General features: G+C 35.9%; 2 protein-coding genes and 1 long non-coding RNA gene across 3 annotated transcripts in view; 2 read left to right on the plus strand and 1 right to left on the minus strand.

The window, feature by feature from the left end:
* The first annotated feature begins 11135 nt into the window (after positions 1–11135).
* Positions 11136–17228, plus strand: umps (uridine monophosphate synthetase). The gene is made up of 6 exons (XM_073855055.1): positions 11136–11342; positions 14589–14742; positions 15634–16278; positions 16376–16551; positions 16741–16855; positions 16985–17228. Exons 1-6 carry the CDS (start codon positions 11193–11195, stop codon positions 17161–17163), a joined length of 1419 nt encoding a protein of 472 aa, XP_073711156.1. The 5' UTR covers positions 11136–11192; the 3' UTR covers positions 17164–17228.
* Positions 17229–20906: 3678 nt separating this feature from the next.
* The window catches only part of LOC129451434 (uridine 5'-monophosphate synthase), a 31073-nt gene continuing 28235 nt past the window's right edge, over positions 20907–23744 (plus strand). The window contains exons 1-2 of the mRNA XM_073855056.1: positions 20907–21123; positions 21204–21357. Coding sequence (XP_073711157.1) covers positions 20950–21123; positions 21204–21357 — 328 coding nt within the window. The 5' untranslated portion in view covers positions 20907–20949. The remainder of the gene's footprint in view (positions 21124–21203; positions 21358–23744) is intronic.
* LOC141350254 (uncharacterized) lies at positions 21375–22319 on the minus strand. Its single transcript, XR_012358303.1, has 3 exons — positions 22151–22319; positions 21734–21842; positions 21375–21634 (listed from the first exon to the last, which is right to left on the minus strand). It is a non-coding gene; the product is annotated as an uncharacterized lncRNA (long non-coding RNA).

Consider the following 23744-nt stretch of genomic DNA (forward strand, 5'->3'; position numbering starts at 1 on the left):
GGTAAAACTCCATGTCCATGATTTCTAACGCGTTAACACGTGATTTACGTGTTAACACGCACTTACGCGTTAACACGTAGTGCGTGTAAACACGTGATTTACGCGTTAACACGTAGTGCGTGTTAACACGTATTTTTAACACGTTTTTGCCCCGTTGGCCTTCCATAGTCGTGTACTTTTACGCGAGATAAGGATACGTCGCCTCCACTGACGCGTGAGACCAACGTCGTGGATAAGTACGTCGCCTCCACTGACGCGTGAGACCAACGTCGTGGAGAAGCACGTCGCCGCCATAGACGCTTACCTCAAAAGTAGTTGCCGATGCTGTCAGACCTTTTTAGAAGTGTGTGTGATCGTACAAACCTCAGCAATTGTAGCTAGATCTTAAAAGCTAAACGTGTTATATTGCAAATGTATTAAAAACATGTGCAAATGTGCACACTTGGCTGTATGTTACACAGTCATATTTAGATTAGATGAGCCTTTATTGTCTCCTATTGGAGAAATTTGTCTTGGGCAATCAGGAAATAAAAAGCGATACATTTATACATACACAAAAGAGATAGAAAACACACTTTGCTTACACAAAACACACCCACCATCCCACCTCATCCTGTCAATTCCACATGTCCCGTTAAACTTACTATAATAGTTAGCATTTGTATTGCACAGTACCCGATTGCACAATTCCATAACAGCTATAAACACAGCATATACACTCATAAATACAAAAAACCTTACTATATATATTTAATAGTTTAAAACACTATGGTTATGGTGTTTAAAATTCAACACGTAAATTTAAATAGGCTATATATATATATATATATATATATATATATATATATATATATATATATATATATATATATATATATATATATATATATATATATATATATATATATATATATACACACATATACACACACACATTTCTTAAACATGCCATTGTTAACTTTTGGTATTTTTATAGATGTGAATAATTTGTACTTTGTTCCTTGGGAATTTCTGAAATAAAGAAAAGTAACACATTTTGTTGTGCATTGTGTTGCAGTTTAAAGCCTGTATATACAATAATAAATAATAACACAACAAACCCCCACCCTTAACCCCAAAAAAACATTCATCAGCTGCTATATGGATTGAACTGCTGTAGAGTTAACTGGCTTGTGAAGTAAATCTGCTCAGCTTCCTGCTTGCACAGCCAGACCATGTATGATAAGCTACCAGGAGAACTTAAAAATTGTATAATTACACCATTATATTAATACAGAAGAGTAAGCTATTATACACAGGCAACATTTATTATACCCTGCACTAGTAGACATTGTTCCTTTTAGCCGTATGCTTTACAATGTTTTCCAAAATGTGGGTTGCAGCAGTACTGCAGGCAGCCGTAGCTTAAACTACATGAGACTGTCAAAACCTTAATGAAATCAACTGCACAAAATACAACTAATTTTGTAGCTCCTGTTACAATGAAAAATTATAAACAGTATGCAGGTTTGTGAATTACAATTACATAAATATCAGAGTTGGGCAAAGATACATCAAAATGTATTTTAAAATAGAATACCAAATACCTTTGATTCAAGTGTATCAAAATAACCTACAAAATACAGCAGCCACAACATGTATCAAAATAAATTACTGTATTTTTGTATTTTGAAAATACTAAAAATACTTTTACATGAGAGCATGACATTTCTTCGCAAACCTTCCATGAGTTGGTCTATTTGATCTTTTGCCTTACCATTACAATGACTCTGAGTCATGAAAAATCTGACATATGCAACCGGGTACGAACTGAAGGGCCTACATTGCATTAGCAACACTGACAAACAAGTCATTCATAAGACAACTGATGGCACCTGTATTCATAGCAGCTAGTTTCTAACTATTTAATCTAATCATTTGCTCGCAGCAGCCTGCACGTTTCTAACATTGACCACCACCTTTCATATGGATACATTTTCCGGTCTAGGGCTAGACAAACTTCTCAGTAGGCACCAATCAGAGGCCACATTTCTATGATGTCATCATTTAGACTTTTTACAAAGTATTTTACAGTATTTTAAAAATACAAAACATTCAAGTATTTTGATACAAAATACAAATGCATTTCATCAACCCTATCAAATACAAAGTACAAAATATTATTTTACTATTTTGTTCAGTAAGATGTGTAGCTGTGTAAATTTTCAACTCTTAAATTAAGCTTTTTTAATGACCCCTTAAAAATGTAAATACTTGAAGACAGGACATATACTGTACTGCTGCCCAATATGTTTCAACATTACACAAAGTTCACTTACAACAGTGAATCATTAGGACACACATACTGCAGCCCATGTATGCATCCACACACACATGCCTGATAAACAGTATCATAATATATTTACTGTTAATTAATTTTTATGTTGCTGTTATACTGTCTGAATATAGCCTACTTGAATAACTTAGTACCATCTAAATAAATAGCGTTACTGACATAATTTCAACTTCAACTGACCTTTGAATATTCAAACCTATGATTGTTAAGATTTCCCCCTCTTTTCTCAATTGTTTGGGGTACATGAAGTTTTACATGTAGGTTCTGGAGGAGCCCGATCATTCAGGCCTGTCAATCATAATTAGGAACATATATGAGCACCAGTCTCTGCGCCTCTAAGCCTAGCTCCTTCCCATCTCCTTCACTGTTTCCTTTCTTCCTCTCTGCAGTTCCATTACAGGGGGGTTGAAGTTTGGGCTCAAGCCCCGACCCCAGGTTCACTCTCTTTGAAGGTTCACAACTCCCTTCGAGAACAGAAAGCCAAGTTAATTTACCAATAATTATTAAGACTAAATGGCCAGGTGAACTAGTAAACCCTCTTTCAAATCCATCCACTAGCTTCACTGAATTAATAAACAGAAAACAATCACTGTTAAGAGAAATATTTGAAACACATATGAAAGGGGTACGTCATGAAAAAAAACTTTAACACTTTCTTGTGATGGTAAACTGGGCCAAAGAGGAAGACTGTATAGTACATATATACACATCAAATGATTACAGACTAAATTTACCACAGTAGCCAGTAGAACAATATAACTGCACCAGTTAAATTACTTTGATAAGGCTATATAAATAAAAACAAAAAATTAAAACGTATTAACTTTAATACTAAAGACAGCAGATCTTTTAAACTTAATAGAATAAATGATTAACGCAGTTGTGGTTGCACTACAGTTTCAAAGACAGATAAACAGTTGGTATTTCAAAAGATATCAGAAGCTGATAGTGGCTTTTACTATGCAAATCTGTCAACTTTTAACTTAAACCCGTTCTGATGCCTCACCCTACAGTCACATTAGCTACAAAAGTGAACGACACCGAGCGACACGCACTCGCTTGATGGGCGTTCCTTGGCTAGTTTCCAAAAGCGGTATCAAAAGTCACTTTAGAGGTATTGTTAAGTTTCAATAACGGTGTTTTTGGATTTAAAAGTATTTATTTCTCGATAAAAGTAACAAAATATATGAGATAAAATGCCAAACTTATCAGATATATACATAAATACGCATTTTCCGCCATCTTGAATTATTTTCTCAGACTCGACCACAGACCTACGTCACGGTGCTCCTTCACTCCGATTGGCAGTCGCTTTGTCGCATCGCTCAGCATTTGCATAAAATAGCCTGCTTGTCTATTTTGGCCCCGCCTTGCTCGCGCAGCGCCGAACTTGTCGCTTGTCGCAGGCAAACGGCCACTTCCATTGAGCATGAATGGTAGCCTGTCGCTCTGTCTCTGTCGCTTGTAGCTAATGTGACTGGGGGGTTAGGGTGCACAGAAAAGTTAAAGTAATGAAAGTTAAATTTACATTCAGTACTCACTCACTGATTGTTGTCCACCTTGTAATGGTGTCCTTTTGTTGCTTTAAATGAAGTTCAATCAGTTTGGCCTATAACAGTAAAACTCGTTTTGTAGGACTGCAGCATCAGGACCACATAAAACAACACGTAGTTATTTGGCGACGACGTGGTTATCAGACGTGCTTAGAGACGACGTGGTTATCAGACGTGCTTAGAGACGACGTGGTTATCAGACGTGCTTAGTGGCGACGTATGTATCAGGCGTGTTGTAAGGCGACGTACATAGTTCAGACGTACTTAGTACACGTAATTTTTTTGAAATTTCGAACATGCGCCGTCGTCACGTCGCCGCCGGTAAACGATTCTTCCATGCACTCGCCGTGACGTCACCGCCGGTCTTACGTCTGCAGTCCCTATCAAATCCATTCAAAACTCCACACAGGCTGGCGGCGACGGAAGGTTAGGCTCAGGGGCGATTCTAGGATTTTCATTTTAGGGGGGCTCAGCCCCCAGTAAGGGTATGATTAAAAAAATATTATTTAACTATTAGGTTGTATACTACTAACCTTATTGCAATCCACTATTCCATTGTATTCCCTGTGTGTCATATATGGGACTAGAAAATTTTCATTTGGGAATGGAGATTTTTTTACAATGAAGACTTCCTGATTCATTATTCACTGTGCAAATACACATACACATTTCCAGTACAAACACATCATTTTACTGTTTGCATTTCTATGCTCACATAGAAACCTTAGCTAAGGATTTTTTTGACAAAATAAACTTTTAACCAGAAAATAAGATAAATGTGTGTGTTAACATAAATGTAAACATAAACCGGATTTGCAAATCTTATAGGTTAATATTATTAGTTGATAGCCACTGTGTTAATCTGGGAATTATACAGATCTAAAATATAGAAAAGGGGAATGACCAACAAGTGATCTACCTTAATACTGAGTTGTCAAGATGCAGTATGATTTGGTTTTCAGGACAGGGTTTAGATTAAGCCAGGACAAGGCCTTAGTTCTATTAGGATGTTTATGTAGTTTTTACAAGCATACCTTACAAAAATATTACAGGTGTGCATCTTGAGACAAAACAATGTGACTGATGTATTTTAAGATATGTTAGTGCAAGCTACTTTTAGTTAAGAACTAAAACTCAAACAGGCATTTTAGTCTTGAACTAGACTTACGCCCTGTCCGGGAAACAGCCCCTATGTCTATACTGTAGGTCAGGGGTCTCCAACATTTTTATAAGCAAGGGCTACCACAATGGATAAAACTATCTGGATGGGTACTTACTACTTTCTGATATAGTTTAATCAAAACTTTTTTCTTTTACTTGTTGTTTTATTTTCTTTTACTTGTTGATACGTTTTAGTATTGTTTAAAATGTTAAGATAGGTAAACCAAGCCAAGCTAATATTAAAAATACCATGTTGAACCCTCAAAAACTTACTAGGAATACACAATGCCAAAGACAAATACACAGGTGCCTTACACTTTTTAAAAGGAAGGAGTTCAAATGTTGAAATATTAATATTTTAAATGAAATGAAACAAACAAATTAATTAAGCTATACTTTACTTATATTGTTAGATTTTAAAAAAGTTATTTTACTGCAAATATAAGGTGAAATGCCCATTAAAAGCTCGATTTGCACGTTTGATCCAGTTTTTCCACACAATAAAAACTAGTTTTATAAAAGGATACACTTCACAATAACCTGGTATTTCGCTGCATGAAATTATCTGCCTGATGCGTTCAGAACAACAACTGTAAAGCAATGCATCACGCCAGCACCTGACTTAAAAACCTGTAACGTTAATAAGCAATATAGATGCGTGCTTTTACTGGTAACTTGACTGACCTGCTGTCCTGCTCCCTTCTTGGCGAATATTTCTGTGATTGATTTTGCAGCATCTCGCTGCGTCTGTCTCTCTCTGCGTCTCCTTTGCGCTGCATATTTGTTAGATAAAGCCAAAAAGCAGTGGGTTGCCGTCGTTTGGTCATGTGGTGGCATTTTCTCACCGCGATTGACTGACTCGTAGATTTTAAGAGGTCCGTCATTCATTCATATCGTATTATTTCACATGTCAACCTGAGCTGACTGCACGGCAGGTTACAACAGCCGCCAGGTCAAGATGGCCAGTCCGCCCTGTACTACTGATGTTCGCTCTGCTCGGCCCCTCTGCGGATTGAAAAACGCGCTAAATCCATGATGACTCAGATCAGGGGAGGAGACGAAACTTGACGCAGCATGCCGCCTTTTCTAAAGAGTTTTTATAGGGAACTGAAGCGATCACAAATTAATGAATCAAATATTTTTTTAGGGGGGCTGGACAGAATTTTAGGGGGGCTGAAGCCCCCCTAAAATGAGGCTAGTGACGCCCCTGATTATTATTGACAGAGGCAGACACTACTTAAGTGTTTTACTTTATACATAAAAGTAAATTTTCAAGTATCTGTATTTTATCAGTGTTTATTTTGGAAAACTTATATCCAAAGCATATTATCATAATTTTTACTCCACTACATTTCATAATTTCAATTTTTTGGTTTATATTTCATATTTAAGTACATTAAACATCTACTTTTTTACTTTTACTTAAGTAAAATATACTTTAGTACAAAATGTTTATGTAATTTTTACGTATTTGGGTATTTTATGTAATTAGGTATTAAATTAATTTTAATATGAATAAATTGAGAATAATGAAATTGGCTGTGAGAATTTTCATTCCTAAATGGCGGTCGCGCTACTGAAGCGCCATCTAGTGGCTGTTTCTAAAAACTAATCAGAGTTTCCCCTCTTGTTCTTCTATGAGCTTTGACGACTCTGTCACAACAAAACCGTCCCGTTTTATAGCAACTTCCCATTGCCTCCTCATGCCTGTATCAATGGGAAACCTTCAAATGTGAAGAAAAAACAGCGAGAGATCATGAGAGAGACCAGTTCCTGCTGAACATTGACATAATATTATAAATAATAACGTAAAATAACCAAAATGATTTTTCAATCTTACTTGTGAAATGTAATCCCATGTGATCTGGAATCAATACTGCGCCGGTTATTGCAACCGTAAGCTGCACAAAATACGGCCATAGTATGAGTTTCTTTCCGTTAACTCCCATTGACTCTGGTGCTAGCGTGCAGTGAGGAGACCCATCCAATATTTTTTTTTTATTGAATAACAAAACATACAACAACCAAACACAAAATAATAACAACACAACAATAATATAAGTAATGAAAACTATTTACACAGGGGTATTGCAATAATAAAAAAAAAAGTTTCAAAATTTACAAAACAGATACAAAGGTCCTTAAAAAGGATAACATTTCAAGGCTTTACAACAGTCTATAGTCTTTTTTGCCTTGGAGTTCCTTACACCCTCCAATGATTTGAGAAAATGACAAAGTTCAAATTTAAATTGTACAAAACTAGGTGTATTTTTTGCCCAACGACATTTATGGATGTGATATTTCCCCAAAATAATAAACAAATTAAGAACAAAACTTATTTTCTTATCATAGAAAAATATAATAGTCTTATCCTTCAGAGTAATGTCAATCCCAGAAACCTCCTTAAAAAACGTAGTCACACCAAAATTTTTTAGTACAAATACAATCCAAAAAAAGATGACAAATAGTCTCCTCACTCAAATTACAAAAAAGACAATTCAAATCAATATCTTTCTTAAATTTTTTTAGGACCTGATTTACTGGGTAAATACAGTGAATAATTTTAAATGAAACCTCACGAATCTTATTAATGACACAGTATCTTCTGGAAACCATAAAAGCCTCTTCCCAATTATGTCCTGGAAACGTGAATTCCAAAAACTTTTAGCTAGGGGTATTCTCAATGAACGGCAAATTTGTCTAAGAAAACTATTGTTGCATTTTTTATCGACAACAATACTTATACCCTCTAACCTCAAATTAAAGTCAAAGGTTATATTTAAATCAACAGCATTAGCTGCATGCAACAACTGAAGAAGACCAGAAGGTATTGCATCAAAAACAACTGCATAATCCTTTGCAGATATTGGAAGTTTGAATCTATCCAGAAAATCTCCATATGAAAGTAAATGACCATCATGGCGAAACAACTGTGTCACCAATAAAATATTGTTACTAAACCAATATTCCAGAAAAAGTGTTTTATTCTTATATTTGATATTTTTATTATTCCAAATCAAACATGGAGAGAAATTGTGTTTGTATGCCAGCATACAGGATAACAGAGCTTGCCTATGAAAGTTAGACAGCTTAATGGGGATTTTATTAATATCAAAATTGCAATTGAGGAGAAACTTAATACCACCAATTTTGTTGAAAACTAAATTTGGAATATAATACCACAATTTGTCATTAGATTTGATACAATTTTGAATCCATTTAATTTTAAAAACAGTATTAGAAACTTCAAAGTCTATAACATTTAAACCACCTTGCTGAAATAAATTACCTAATATCTATTCAAGTAATGTGGTCCATTCTTCCAAATAAAATTGTATACACTTTCTTATTAACTAGATTAATAATTGACTTTGGAGCATCTAAAACCATTGCTGTATAAGATAATCTAGACAACCCTTCAGCCTTTGACAGCAATATTCTACCAGTCAAAGATAAATCTCTGTTTAGCCAAGGCGCCGGCGCTTGATGCGTTCCAGCACGTCATGAGGTGTCTACGTATATAATGTCTATGCCCATAGATATGTATAAAGGCTTGATGTCTCGCCCGCGCTGCTGGCCAATTGAAGCCGAAAGTATACTAGGGACGTCCGCGTATGCGCGCCGTCCGCCTGACGTCATTTTCGTCATCAAGAGGGTCCGCGGCCGGCCGCGCGGACCGTCCGCGTGCAGCCCAAAATTTGAGACCGCGCGGACAGTGCGCGTACAGTCCGCGTACGACAGCGCATGCGCGTAAAAATATTTAGACAGGGCACTCCACTATAAACAATTATACAAAGGAAATAGACAGCATTTGCACACACACTATCGTTTTTCTTCTTTAACTTTTACTTCTTGCAAGAACAGAAAGTTGTGGAGCCTGTTTGTTTGATTCCTGACTTTGTTGTCTTGTTGTTTGTTCTAAACTGTGTTTGCAATGGTGGATCAGTTACTTTTCTTCACCTATCCTAATGTTTTAATGTAGGCCTACTGTAAATCAGTGCTGCCCTGACAGCCTGTTAGACTAATAATTTGAATAAGAAATCATTTGTATATAGTGTCGAACGCGCCATCCGCGTGTAGCCGCGGGGACTATACTCGGAAAGCTGCGCGGACGCGTGCGCGCGCGAGCCGGACGCGGAAAAAAAGTATATCTGGGCGCATATCTATGCCTGGGCGCGTTGGAACGTCCGCGTTTTGGCGGCCATCTTACCACATGACGCTCGCTCACTCGTAGCATTTATATTTAATGGTACAGGTACCTTTAAATGACCATAACTTGCTTTTTTTTTTACCAATGTTCAAACGGTTTGGTTTGTTAAACGTCAAAGATGTACCTATGACACTGCATGCTTAAACTAAAAAAATTGAAAAAAAAAAAGAAAAATGTTAAAGCATCCAGAATTATAGCCACGTTAATAACGTTTGTAAGAAACCAAACCGTTTGAAAATTGGTACAATATTGAGCAAGTTATGCTCATTTAAAAGTTCCTGCACCATTAAACTCAATGCTTAGAGTGAGCAAACTGTCTGTGGTAAGATGGCCGCCAGGTGAGGACGTTAGAGACTCCGCTGTAAGACATCTCAACCGGCGCAATAGCATCCAGCTGCAGCCCCGCAGACTCACCTCCGACTAGACACCAGTGGCTGGACACCAGTGGATAGACAGCCTACGTCATTTCCGTTTCGCCGCTAAATTCCGTTTTCACCGCTGGATGAACAGCAATTTTATTTCATATTTTCACCTCTGGATAGACAGCATATTTATTTTCGGTTTTCACCAGTGTATAGACATTCTTTGCAGGCTTAATTGCACACGTCGTATTTTCAGTATTGTCATTTTACTTTAATGACTTAAAATATAATATAAGATCTGTGTGCAAATTGAAATATGATCTTTATCATATCTCTTTACATAAAACAATTCTCAATAATATGCTTAATATTATAACATCAATAATTCATGCAAACTGCATTCACAAGAACCACCTTGAAAATATGTATTGTTCAGATAATTTCACTATTTTTTTGTGACTTAAATTCAGCCTAGATCAATGGACTATAACGTTTTGTCATTACAACAGACTTTTTGACCACAGTTTTTTTTTTGTAAAATGTAACCACTTCTGTTTTTAAAATATACGTAGATTCACATGATCAGACAATTTACCAAACAATCCAGATAAAATTAACACTTCGTGGTTTTGCAATATTTATTGGAAATTACACAAATCTTGGTAAAATTAGACAAATCTGACCATCAGAATGAAGATGCAAGAGTCAGGCCCGTAAGGTTGTGGGGGAAGTCCCGATTTCAAGAGAAAATAAAACATGAACAGTTCAAAATAAACTGTTGCACACTGTGCACACCACCGACTGACCACACCTCATTCCTGCGCCCTAAAACTGTCTAGCTAGCTTGTGCATTTGAAATCTGGCATGACCGATAAATAATCGACAGTTTATTATTTTTTCTTACCGCTGACATGTGCATGGCGCGTCAAATTTGAAAAGTGAATGACGATACGGAAATGACGTCAGCTGTCCATCCACTGGTGTCTAGCAACATAGATATGTATAAAGGCTAGATGGCTTACCGGCGCTGAGAGCCAATGGGACCCGACGACGTCACACGGCGGCCATCTTAGGACAGGACCGCTCGTCCAGTTATAACATTAAAGTCTATTGTGCATGTAGTGCTGAAATAACTATATTTTGCTCAATTTTCAACCGATTTTCAAACGGCTTGGTGTGTCATAAACGTCAGGGATGCGGCTATTTAACTACATAGGAACTTGTGAAAAATTATAGCCACGGAGTTTATTAGCACAAATCATAGCCACGTTAATAAGGTTTGTAATACACCAAACCGTTTGTAAATCCGTCGAGAATTCAGCAAGTTACGAGCATTTTAGTTGGAGTATGTCACTCACCTTCACTATGGCAGCACTGACCTAAGATGGCCGCCAAGTGACGACACAGCTGACTCCGCCTTGAGCCATCTAGCCTTTATACATATCTATGTCTAGCAAGAAGTGAGTCTGCGGGGCGGGAAAAAAGAAGGAAGAAGAAGAGAATTTCACTTCCGGCTTAGCGCATGTGCATCAACAGTGTTGAAGCTGAATGAGTTCGTGAGTTCTATAAAAATGAGTGACGCGAGTCTTGATAGTTTAATATTGGAACTTCACAAAATACATGCTATAAAATTTGGCAAATTTAAACTAAAAAGTGGACTATTGTCGCCGATATACTTCGATCTTAGAGTAATCATATCTTATCCAGCGTTGATGGACCGGGTAAGAACGTGTTCGGTTTGCGGATTCTATATGAGTGTTTTTTGTTTGTGTAAACCACCCAAATGAAAAAAAAATACTATAGTGTATTATAGTAAAATTACTATAGAAAATGTCCTACAGTAAACTGTATTAAAAGTACTATAGTAATTTATAGTAAACTAACTATAGGAAATGAAGTAAAATTACTCTAGCATATACTATAGTATTTTTGAAACTTTCTATAATAAAGTCAACTGTATTAAAATAGCAATTTATGGTAAACTTACTATAGGAAATGTAAAATTTCAGAAAAACATTAGTGTAAAAAAGACAGAAAAGGGTAAAATTATTACAGTTTGAACAATCGTTTATTTTACAAACATTGTTTTAGACATAAAACAAAAGTGTGCTGTTCAGTCCAAATTCACATTAAAACTAATATTAGATTTACACATTCCTTATAAATATATCAAGTATGTCTTTGTTACTTTAATAAACTCAATGTATTGTAAATCAGTGTACTGTTCCTTAAATCAAATAACATTTAAACATTTTTAAGACGTACACTTTTCCCATGAAATTTCCAAATTACATAGGGTCACATTTGTCTATGCCAAGCAGTGAGAAAACACAAACATTATTTTTTCACTAATAAAACTGGTGTACTCACAGCATAATGAGTAAATGAATAGGTCCACTTGTAGTAACATTACTTTAGTTTTTGGTGTGTTAATGACGGTTGGTAGATGATAGTCAGTAAGCCTCCTCAATGGTTAAGATCAAAAACTGCTCTAGACGCATTCGTAGTTACCTGTGAGAACACAAAAATATGAATAAATGTTCCACTAACAGAACTCTGGTATACTAGCAACATAATAAATAAATGTGGTACGTTTAAAGTTTTTGTGTTTGAATGATGGTTGGTTGAGAAAGTCAGCCAGTCTCCTCAATGGTAAAGATCCAAAATTATGCTGGACGCTATAAAGCTAAACACAAATTTCCTTAACCGAGTCAGTATTAAAATGAAGAGTCAAGACAAACAACATGTTTTTAAAGTTTAAAGATGCTTTAAAGAGGAAGGTGTCCGAGGCAATATTGCTGTGTCATTGTCACATTCTCTTGTGGTAACATTACACAAATTTCCTTAACCAAGACCGTTTTAAAATGAAGACTAACGACAAACAACAAGTTTTTGAAGTTTAAAGATGCTTTAAAAAGTTTGAAAGAGTTTAGTGCTTACCTGTTAGCTCTTCATGTCGTCCTGGCTGTTGCCTGTTGCTGCTCTGTGACTGTGAAACTCCGCGATGTGGGGTAGTGATGGGTCGTTCGCGAACGAGCCGCTCTAAGAGCTGATTTTTTGTAGCGAACAAGCAGAGCCGAATTTTCAGACGCAGGCAGGGGTGGGACCGTTAGAGCCGGCTCTTCTAAGGGAGCCGAGCCAGAAGAGCCGAATCTATGAAAAGAGCCGGACTGCCATCACTAAAATGTAGAGCCGGAGCTTGGGCCGAATCTATGGAAAGAGCCGGACTGCCCATCACTAATATGGGGGAGGGGCGCGTGTCAAAATGAAAGCGCATTATTTACTTCAGGTGTGTGAGAGAGGGAGAATGTCTGATTCAGTACTTATTCACCGTGTGTCTCAATTCGTTCCCTAGCTCCCGAGGTCGTGAATCAGTATATCGTGTACACAGGTTCGGGCACTGGTAAGGACCCTAGCTCACTTCACATTGGGACGATGTTCACTTATTTTTCTGTCACGGCTGCTTAAGCGTGTTGTAATCACTCACAGCTGTTACTCATCAACAACCGGCAAAACCAACATCTTTCTGACTTAATTTTAAAAACAGTACATTGTGAAAAATGCTGCCATTATTCTCTTACATATCTGTGCATAAAATTGGAGGCATATAATTACATTTTAAATGTAATAAATATATTTACAATTTTAAATAAATATTATTCTTTTAAATATTGAGTAGATTGTGGTCCCTTACTGTGTAGCAATGTGTGTTTATATTTACAACTAAAACAAACGTTTGTCTTTATAAAAGTTCTGTAACATTTCATAAAGTTTATTGAGTTGGATCACGTGATGTTCGGTTGGCGAGCTTCAGAAAAGGTCACGTGATTTCCTGTTAGGGAACATAGGGAACATCGATGCTCACTGGTTTTTGCGGTGCATTGTGGGAATTTTTAGGGAACGAACGTTCCAGTGCACTGAACGGATTTTGCGATTGAGACAGCCCTTAAAATGGCTGACTCCCTGATCAGTGCCCTGACTACTGAACAAGGGAGCTGATTGAGACACACGGTCAGTTTAATTTCAATTTTAATTAACAAAAAAAAAACAACATACAAAATTCTCGTTGGGGAACTGGAAATATGTTAATCAGTGTACAGAAAGGATTTTCAGATAAAGAACAACCAGGAATAACAAATAAAAACAAAAAGATGCTTAAATACAAGTCAAAGGCAAAAGGCTAGAGAAAGTATAAATAATATTTAGAGAAGTATAGGAGAGATTCATCAAAATAGTAATTTCCTAGATATGTCACTACACATTTTCCTTGCAATTTTAGTAGATTGGATCTTTTTTAGTGAAGAAAAAAAATATTTAAAGTCATTACAAACCAGACAAAGGAAGGCTTAGAACACCTCCACTTACAGCAATGAATATGATATTTACCCATAACAATAATCATATTGACCAAATCTGATATTGATTAATCTATAGGCCTATTGTCAATATAAAAAATAGTATGTGTGACAGGTTGATAGTAGGGATATTATCCATCTTAAATGACAGCCAATTGTATCTCAGACCAGAAGCTGTTAGATACGGGATAAGTTAAATAAACTAATTTTGTTTAGTGACTACTGTCAGGTTTTACAGTGTATAGTATACTACAATACACTAGTTTACTGTAGTAAGAACTAAAGTATATCGCACTTACTACAGTTTATCAGTTTAATACTATGGTATGTGTAGTAAAAACTATAATTTACTACAATACACTATAGTTTACTGTAGTAAGAACTAAAGTATACTATGGAACTTACGACAGTTTATCAGTTTACTATAGTTGATACTATGGTATGTGTAGTAAATACTATAATATACTATAGTATACTACAATACACTATAGTTTATTGTAGTAAAAACTAAAAAAAGTATACTATGGTCTTTACTACAGTTTATCAGTTTACTATAGTAAATACTAAAGTATACTATAGTATTTTTTCATGTTGTTTGTTTTTTATGTTTAGGTGGCAGCGTCTCTTCATAAGCGTGCTAAGGATGCAGGGGTACAGTTTGATAATTTGTGTGGTGTCCCTTACACAGCTCTTCCTTTGTGCACAATTATCTGCTCTGCCAATAAGTACCCCATGCTTATTCGACGAAAAGAGGCCAAAGACTACGGTAAATGCGCCAAACACGCTTTTGACCACACTAACAAGTCTAAATAAGCAATAACAGTGGAAAAAAAAACATTATTATCTCTCAAAACTTTGACAAAAATTATATTTAAAGGAAGTAGTCTTAGTTAATCAAAGATGCACACATTATTCAATTTATTACTTCCTGTTTATGAGCACATTCGACCTTATTATTATAAAAAAATACTTCCAAGGGCCGGTGTAGCAGCTGATCCTGTTCCCCTCGGAATGTCTGTTCCCCCTTCCAGTCGATGTTTCTGCTGACAGCGCAGGCACCTAAGAATATCTGCGTGTTTATTTATTTAAATTTTAGTATGGTATAGCATATTTACAGAGTTTGTACAACCTAATACAGCTTACAACAATTAAAACTATAAAATAAATATTCAGAACAGCTGGGTGTAGAAAAAGCGACAAGGGGAACAGGATCACTGCTACACCGGTGGTCTACGAAATTTTGTAGAATTTTTTGGTCACACTCCGCCCGTGTATAATGATTATGTTTGATGAATGTTGCTTTTTCAAATGCATGTTATAAACAACTCAAACTAACAGTGATTTCAGATTGATAAAGATTTAGTGATCAAAAGCCATAGTAAATGAAATAGCTGTGAATAATATCGGCTGTGCGATTCAGTATAGTTATTGGACACGTATAATTAGTGTATATCGGCATTAATTTGTGCACCCCAAAAAATATAGCCTGATATCTTTAGTATTGACTGAATAAGGTCATGTCAAAGATTAAAATTAATGTGAAATCAAACTTTAATGCTTCTAAAAGTTTGATTATGAGACTTAAGCCTGGATTTCACAGGCAGGGTCACACTTTTGCCATTTGCAGCACATTTATTTGTCTTGTGATATTTCTCAGGAACAAACCGTATGGTGGAGGGGGTCATCCACCCTGGACAGAGATGTTTAATAGTGGAGGATGTAGTGACCAGTGGAGGCAGTGTTCTAGAAACTGCAGAGGCGCTTAAGAAAGAAGGCCTGAAGATCACAGATGCTGTCGTGTTTGTAGACCGAGAACAGGGGGGCAGTTTAATGCTAGCTGATAAAGGCATTACTCTACATTCAGTGGTTTCTGTCTCCAAACTCTTGGAAGTGTTGCTTAAAGCTGGAAAAATTGACCTGGCTACTTCTCAAGATGTAAAGAGTTTTACTCAAGAGCATAACACCTACAAACCCCCAATTCCTGATGAGATACTCAGCTATGGCGCTCGTGCTGGGTTGCCTGACACACATCCACTCGCTGCTCAGCTGCTGAAGATCATGGAGGAAAAGAAGACCAATCTGTGTGTGTCTGCAGATGTGACTAGTTCTAAAGAGCTGTTGGATATCGCTTCGAAGTTGGGTCCACTGATTTGTGTGTTGAAGACTCACGTGGACATCTTGGAAGATTTTAGTGAAGATGTCACCAGCAAACTTGCAGAGTTGGCTATGAGGTACAACTTTCTTATTTTTGAGGATCGCAAGTTTGCTGATATTGGAAACACGGTAAAGCATCAGTATGAGGGTGAGTGTTTGTTTCACAGGATAATTGGGAGTCTATCCCATTCTTTTTTTGTTAAAAGTTTCATGTAAATAATCTACAATGTCTTTGTGTTGTACAGGCGGCATCTATCGGATCTCTTCGTGGGCCCACATCATTAATGCTCATGCATTACCAGGTCCGGGTGTGTTGCAGGGTCTTAGTGCTGTTGGCAAGCCATTGGGGCACGGCTGTTTGCTCATTGCTCAGATGAGCTCTCAGGGTTGTCTGGCAACAGCGGGTTACACACAAGCTGTGGTACAATTTTTATATATTTTTTAATACTTTGGGATACTGTTCTCACTTCCAGTAATACATGTTCAAGTGGGAACAGAAAGGAAACCATGATGAAAGCACATCATATGACCCCCTTTAAAGTTTTAGATCTGTATAAACACTTTGCTTATTTATGGTTTGATTAATCCTTGTATTTAAAATGCTTTTTAGGTGAAGATGGCCGAAGAGCACTCTGACTTTGTGTTCGGGTTTATAAGTGGATCAAAGATCAGTGAAAAGCCCGGTTTTGTACACATGACGCCAGGAGTGCAAATGCACACAGGAGGTCATTTTTTTATTTTATTTAAAATATGAAGTCTGGTTAGAGGAACATGATTCAACTATTCAACAAAATATTCAGTCATTTGTTTGTATGTACACAGTTTTCTCATGTTTTCTTTTTTTTGCCCTATAGGGGATGAGCTTGGCCAGCAGTATTCAACTCCAGAAGATGTGATTTGCCGTAAAGGCTCTGACATTATAATTGTGGGAAGAGGTATTATTGCTAGTCCAGATCGTCTCAAAGCTGCAGAGGAGTACAGAAAGATAGGCTGGGAAGCGTATTTGAAAAGACTCTCACAGGCATGGCCGTAGCTAGCTAAGAGGTCACAGAGATCCGGTGTAATTTTTTCGTAGAAATAAAGTTTGTAAAAAAGTTCTCTAAATGACTAATTCATTTTTCAAAACGAATCCGCATATATAATTAAGTTTGGACGCTTTACTGTATAGTTTAATGTAAAATGACGAAGATTGGCTTAAGCTGCGCCGCTGCAGGTACAGAATTTGCAGTGTTGCCAGATCCCATTTTTAAAAATCCTCTTTAGAGGTAGTGTTTTAGCAATTAATGTGACACTTTGACATTATCTATAAAGTGATTGTTAGGTGTAGGTTAGTATTAGTGACTGCTCTGATTTATTTCTGAAATACAATGTTTGGACGAATTTTGTTTTTTAAGGCCAATTATATATATATATATATATATATATATAATTTTTTTTTTTATTATCTGGCAACATGGAAACTGAACGTTATCAAACAAGACGCGTCATTCAGCGTGAGCAGATTATTGCTGATACTACATTCGGTAAGATAAAAGCAGAAATCATCATAATTGTGTCTGTAAGAGTATCAACAACACTATCGAAAAACAGAAAATAACTTTGGTACAAAGATGTAGAAGAATTAGGTTTAAATAAAATATGCAGAATATGTTAAAACACGTAGCGTAAAACGGTAAAGCTAATCTCAACAAAACATAAGCATTAAGAATTCTGTTATTTCATTTAATTTAGAAGTTAACCTTTCACAAAGTGATGCTGAAAACAATAAGAGCACTAAACAAGTTTAAAATCTTGTAACGTTTTTGTTATATAATATTGCTTATTAAAATTAGGGATGAGCACGGATATTCGATCGGCAATAATAATTCGAATTTAAAAAATGCTATTCGAATGTTTGTTTGTTTTTAATGTGCCACCAAAGGGGTACGACTTATTTAATGCTTTTTCACTTCATCTAGAGCTTTCAATCTTTTCCATGGCAGTTACATTTCTGAAAACCCCTGCTTACATGCAAAAACCTCCAAAATAAAAGTGATGACTAACTTTCATATCAAATACTATTCAATCGGAATAATGACACATTTGCATCATATTTACATCTGAAACGGCATGTTTTATTTATTTAAGTCTTAATGGCTTGTTTAATTGTGTCATTATGCATTTTGCACAACAACTGCATCATATAAAATTAATGTAATTTTAAATCCATAAAGAATATAAACAACGAAAATGACATAAGCTATAGCCACGTGATTGATTTTAATGTTCAATAATGATTTTAAAAATATGTTTAGATTAAATTATTAGAGGAACGGATTTTTGCATTAAATTTTACCTTATATGTGAGCATGTGAGATTCCGTGCCCGCGTGAACTCTGGCGTTGTGCCAAGAAGATGAATCTCTATATAACGTTGAGACGGTCACATTTAAAACCATACATTTTCTACACAGAGGAGGTTAACTGCACATTATCGTACTGGGGTTTGGAAATGTTGTAAGCGTTACGGAAACTCGCTAATCCTATCGAAGTATGTTGAAGCAGTTTATTGCAATCTTGGCATCTAAATAAAATGTAATATTTCGTTTTAACAATACACATATTCTTATATTTGTAAACGATATCCAAACTAATATGACATAAATTAAATCTAGGCCACCCTCCCCCAATTTGATAAAAACATTATAAACGGAGCTAATTTCATTGGTTAAACAATAACGTATGCTTGCTTTACCTTATTCCTTTACAGCATGTAATGATATAAATTCCCATTTAATATGATCGATTGTAACATACCCAAAACAAGTTTTGAATGTTTACATGTAAGTGGACATTACTTTTTAGTATTGTAAATGTAATGCTTAACATATTTTCATGAGTTTATTTTCATTTAATTTTCTAAACATTTGTTCCACTTCATCATAAAGTCTAAATATGTCAATTATAGGATCAATATGCAATAGCCTACACAATATACATACATATAGACTAAATAGAGAAATTACTTGTTTTGATAGATTATATAAGATCTTTATTTTCACTGTACATGTGCAATGACATTCTGGTGGAGCAAGCTCCAGATGCCTTCATAATAAATACAAATATATCAGTTTTCATGTTTAGTCATACACTAGACTAGAAGCACTAAGCATGACTGTAGAATTTACAATATTCACAAGAATATTACAATATACAGTATAATCACAACAAAGCCCCAATATAGTATAAAACACAACACAATGCAGCATAGAACATAAATGTTTATAGATGTAAACATTGTATGTTTCATTGTGCAATGAAACACAAAGTGGCGTGCGTTAGAATTGACAGTGGAGCAAATGTTATTAATGGAAAAATTGTGTAATGAGACCAAAAGTGATGGGTGCTAGAATGTTATATTGCACTTCAGTAGAAGTTTAGTAACATGGCATTGACCTTCAGAGGTTTTGTTCTTTAACAACTTGACATGAATATGTCCAGGTCACCCAGATACTTAAAGATAAATTAAAAGACACTTCTTGCTTCACTGGGCATTTTTGTATTTATTATTGAACAAGAATATTTAATGGCCCTTACAGGCCTTGTTCCTCATAACAGTTTGAAATAAACGTGTTCAGATCCTCCAGATATTCGAAAACAAATCCATCTGGAGAAAGACAGGCTCCATCACTTCTCCAAGGAATATCTTGGGGTGACTCTCTACGTTACCCAGGACCATGCTGGACCAATGTTCCTTATGAACTTCCACTTTATGTTCTTTCTGTAATCCTGTAATAAAAAAAAATGAAAGGTGTATTTGTGGAGCATGCAGCTACAGAGGGAGTTGAAGATGCTGTAAGTGCTTCTGTCATAAAGCATTTGCCATTTCCTTGCGTACTACAGTCTGGCTGCAGTTCAAACAGTAAAAATGGGCTGTGGTCCTGCACAGTTCAGTTCTTTTTTTTAGATGAAGTAACCTGTAAGAATGTATCAACAAATTTATCAACACTACAGACTGTAAACGTTAATAACGTGCATGTGTGAAGTTCAACTAGGCATATTAAGCTGTATCATGTGCATGGACTACACAAATGACTCACAGTTTTTAAGTTATCAATGTTTTACATTTGAACAATTTCTCAAAACAAGCTACAATTAAGTTTCATTTCACTTTGGCTTGACAGATATCTGATAGGTAAAGTTAACAGCAGCAAAAGATTAACCCTTACGAAAATTAACCATGGTTTTACTACAGTTAAAACCAAAAAACCATGGTTACTGTAGTAAAACCATAGTAACTACAAAATTACCATGGTTTTGACAACCATGTTTTTCAAAAACCATAGTTAAACCATGGTTAGTATAGTAAAACCATGGTTTTGCTGATAGTAATCAATACACCAAAAAACCATGGTTACTACACTTTTACCACAATAAAACCATGGTTAATTTTCGTAAGGGAAGGTAACTGTTACGTGCACCACAGTACAATCCTTGTGAATATATTGATCATTGGATTTTATCAAGCATAAATATATGTATTACTATAAATACATTTTGGAATTACATTAGGCTTTCGAAACAAATACTTTTACTTACCGACGTGGTAAACAACTTTAGTACTTCAACTTCGGGCTTTCTCTCTTTTTCGTGCTCTTTCTCGGTTTTATAGCGGGTAGCACCAACATAAGGCACATTATCGCCACCCACTGTGTTGGAGAGAGATGTGAATGGGTGTAGTAACTGACGTCACGTCTAAATGTGGGCGTGGTTGTCGCAGGCTGCAGCGAGACGCTACGTGCGCTCTATCTTGTGAAGTGACACTGACATTGTTGGAGCTGATGAAGTTCGCGAATTCTATTAAAATGAGTGACGCGGGTCTTGATAGTTTAATATTGGAACTTCACAAAATACATGCTATAAAATTTGGCAAATTTAAACTAAAAAGTGGACTATTGTCGCCGATATACTTCGATCTTAGAGTAATCATATCTTATCCAGCGTTGATGGACCGGGTAAGCACGTGTTCGGTTTGCGGATTCTATATGAGTGTTTTTTGTTTGTGTAAACCACATTGTTTGTTTTTTATGTTTAGGTGGCAGCGTCTCTTCATAAGCGTGCTAAGGATGCAGGGGTACAGTTTGATAATTTGTGTGGTGTCCCTTACACAGCTCTTCCTTTGTGCACAATTATCTGCTCTGCCAATAAGTACCCCATGCTTATTCGACGAAAAGAGGCCAAAGACTACGGTAAATTGACCGCACTAAGTCTAAATAAGCAATAACAGTGGAATAAACATTATCTCTCAAAACTTTGACAAAAAATATATTAAAAGGAAATATTCTTACAGCTATTCAAAGATGCAAAATTCAATTTATTAATTCCTGTTTATGAGCACGTTCGACCCTATTATTATAAATTTTAGAGGGTCGGTGGTCTACGAAATTTTGTATATTTTTTTGGTCACACTCCGCCCCGTGAGTCGACGTCACATTTACGTCACGCGCGCATGTGGTGGCAGAAAAACTGTGGAAATGAATGAGACACGAGTGAAACAATTTAACTCACTAGAAAATGTCTTGTTGTGCTGTTGAGTGTCAGAATAGGAATGCCAAAATAGATTACCTTCATTTTTATAGTATACCGTCGTCGAAGCCACCATTTGAAGATAGGTGTTTATGGTTGCAATAAGCCCTCAACCGGACAGACTGGAGTGATGAAATCATTTGGAAATCTTTAAATAATTAGAATAGAAAATAATTAGAGAAGATATCCAGAGTTCTGTCGAAGTCTGATCCCTCTGTGTGTTTCTTATAGTGTTTTCATCGCGTTACGTTTATAATTTATTTAGAAAGATTTGAATTAGTTCATAATATCAATAATATTACAATTTATTAAAATTTTTGTGTTTTTTTTTCGTTTTCTATTACTTCTTTTTACCTTATTTATTAGCCTATGTCGTATTCCTGTTTGTTCTAAATTATGATGTTTACTAATAAATATATAAAGTCTACGGACTGCAAATGACAGCATATAGCTTACCTTGTTAAGTAGAATGAGTTCTAACTTGCTTTCAAACGGAAAAACGGAGGATTACATTGTTTTCTTCCCATTTGTCGCGTTATAATAACACAGATATAAGTTTTCACTTCTGTTGTACGGGCTCAGTGTTAAATCAAGATCCGTAGGAACAGCTTCAACCCTACGAAAATCACTCGTGTATGTGCGTGTGACTTCGTACTGACTGCTATGGGATTGCACGGCGACGTCACTAACTGGTTGCGCGCGCAACCGAGGGGCCGAAAGAAGAGACGTGCAGTGTGTTGTTGTATGCTAGTAGCGGTGTCTGTAAGTCAAAATGCCAAGGAATTGTTGCGTGGAAAATAGTACCAACAGAGTCAGTGCTGGGTGCCTGATGTTAACATACCAGTAGATGCGACTATTACGTTACTAGCCTAACATTATAATTCATACATGTATCACAGTGTAACCGAGCGTTTAACTTCGGGTTCGCCTAAACTGAAATATAAGAAAATAAGAAACGGAGGCTTGTCGTCTGATCATTAACTCTTTTACTTTACCCCATCCAACGTGGTGCTCAACCAGGTGTCATGAGCAATCCAGTCCCCCCGATTGGTATCTAGCACTAATGCCTGCTCAAAAATGTGTCATTGCAATATCTCGTTTGCATACGCGGCTAGCAAGCTAATTATGTTGTACAAAATAGAAACATTAAATTTTTTTAAAATAAAAGTTAACTATAAAAACAATATAATAAACTAATATTCATGGTGCAGACACGTCAGTTAGTGATGGGAGAAACGAAGCTTTTCGAAGCTTCGAATCAATTGAACCAATTGCTTCGAAAATTGATTCAGTTTTTCGAAGCAGTTCGAAACACCACACACGCTGGCGACCCCTGATGGTCAAAATAGTGTAAAGCAGATATGGCCAAACATTTTACACTTTTTTTTTACAAAATAATAGCAAGATTTTTATTAAAATATGTTAAAAAAATTATTTAACTTAATTAAGACATAGTTAAAAGTGTATTATGTGTTTTTTGTTTTATTTAGGGCAAACAAATGATTAAATCTAACTACCCTTTTAATTATGCACATTTTTGTCATTAAATCTGTCTATAAACAATAAATAGACAAAATGGCAGCGTTATTAGTCAGAAGGATAAATGTTTCATGAACTTTTATAATAAAACTGACCCGAGTTCACCGAAACATATTAGACACACTGGTCATGTGATCAACTCCCCCTAGTGGTGAACCATCGGATTTTCGAAACGTTTCGAAACAGTTATGACGTGCTAAAATCACGTGACTTTGGCCAGTTTGAAACACGCTCCGAACCACTGATTCGAAACTAAAGATTCGTAAATGTTTCGAAGCCTCATGAAGCAGTGCTTCGAAAACGACCATCACTAACACGTGTCATCATCTGCTTTACAAAAACAATACTTTTATTTTTTGTAAATTATTAACATACCCGAATATATCTTTTTAATAGTAAAAGTGTAGTAATCATGGCTTATAATTTAAATGTGTGATTCAACTATGTAGTAATCATGTTTTGTATAAGTAATTAATGAGTAAGTTGTATAAGTAGACAGTCAAAAGTGGAA

Source organism: Misgurnus anguillicaudatus, chromosome 17 (assembly GCF_027580225.2).
Source record: "Misgurnus anguillicaudatus chromosome 17, ASM2758022v2, whole genome shotgun sequence".
Taxonomy (NCBI): domain Eukaryota; kingdom Metazoa; phylum Chordata; class Actinopteri; order Cypriniformes; family Cobitidae; genus Misgurnus; species Misgurnus anguillicaudatus.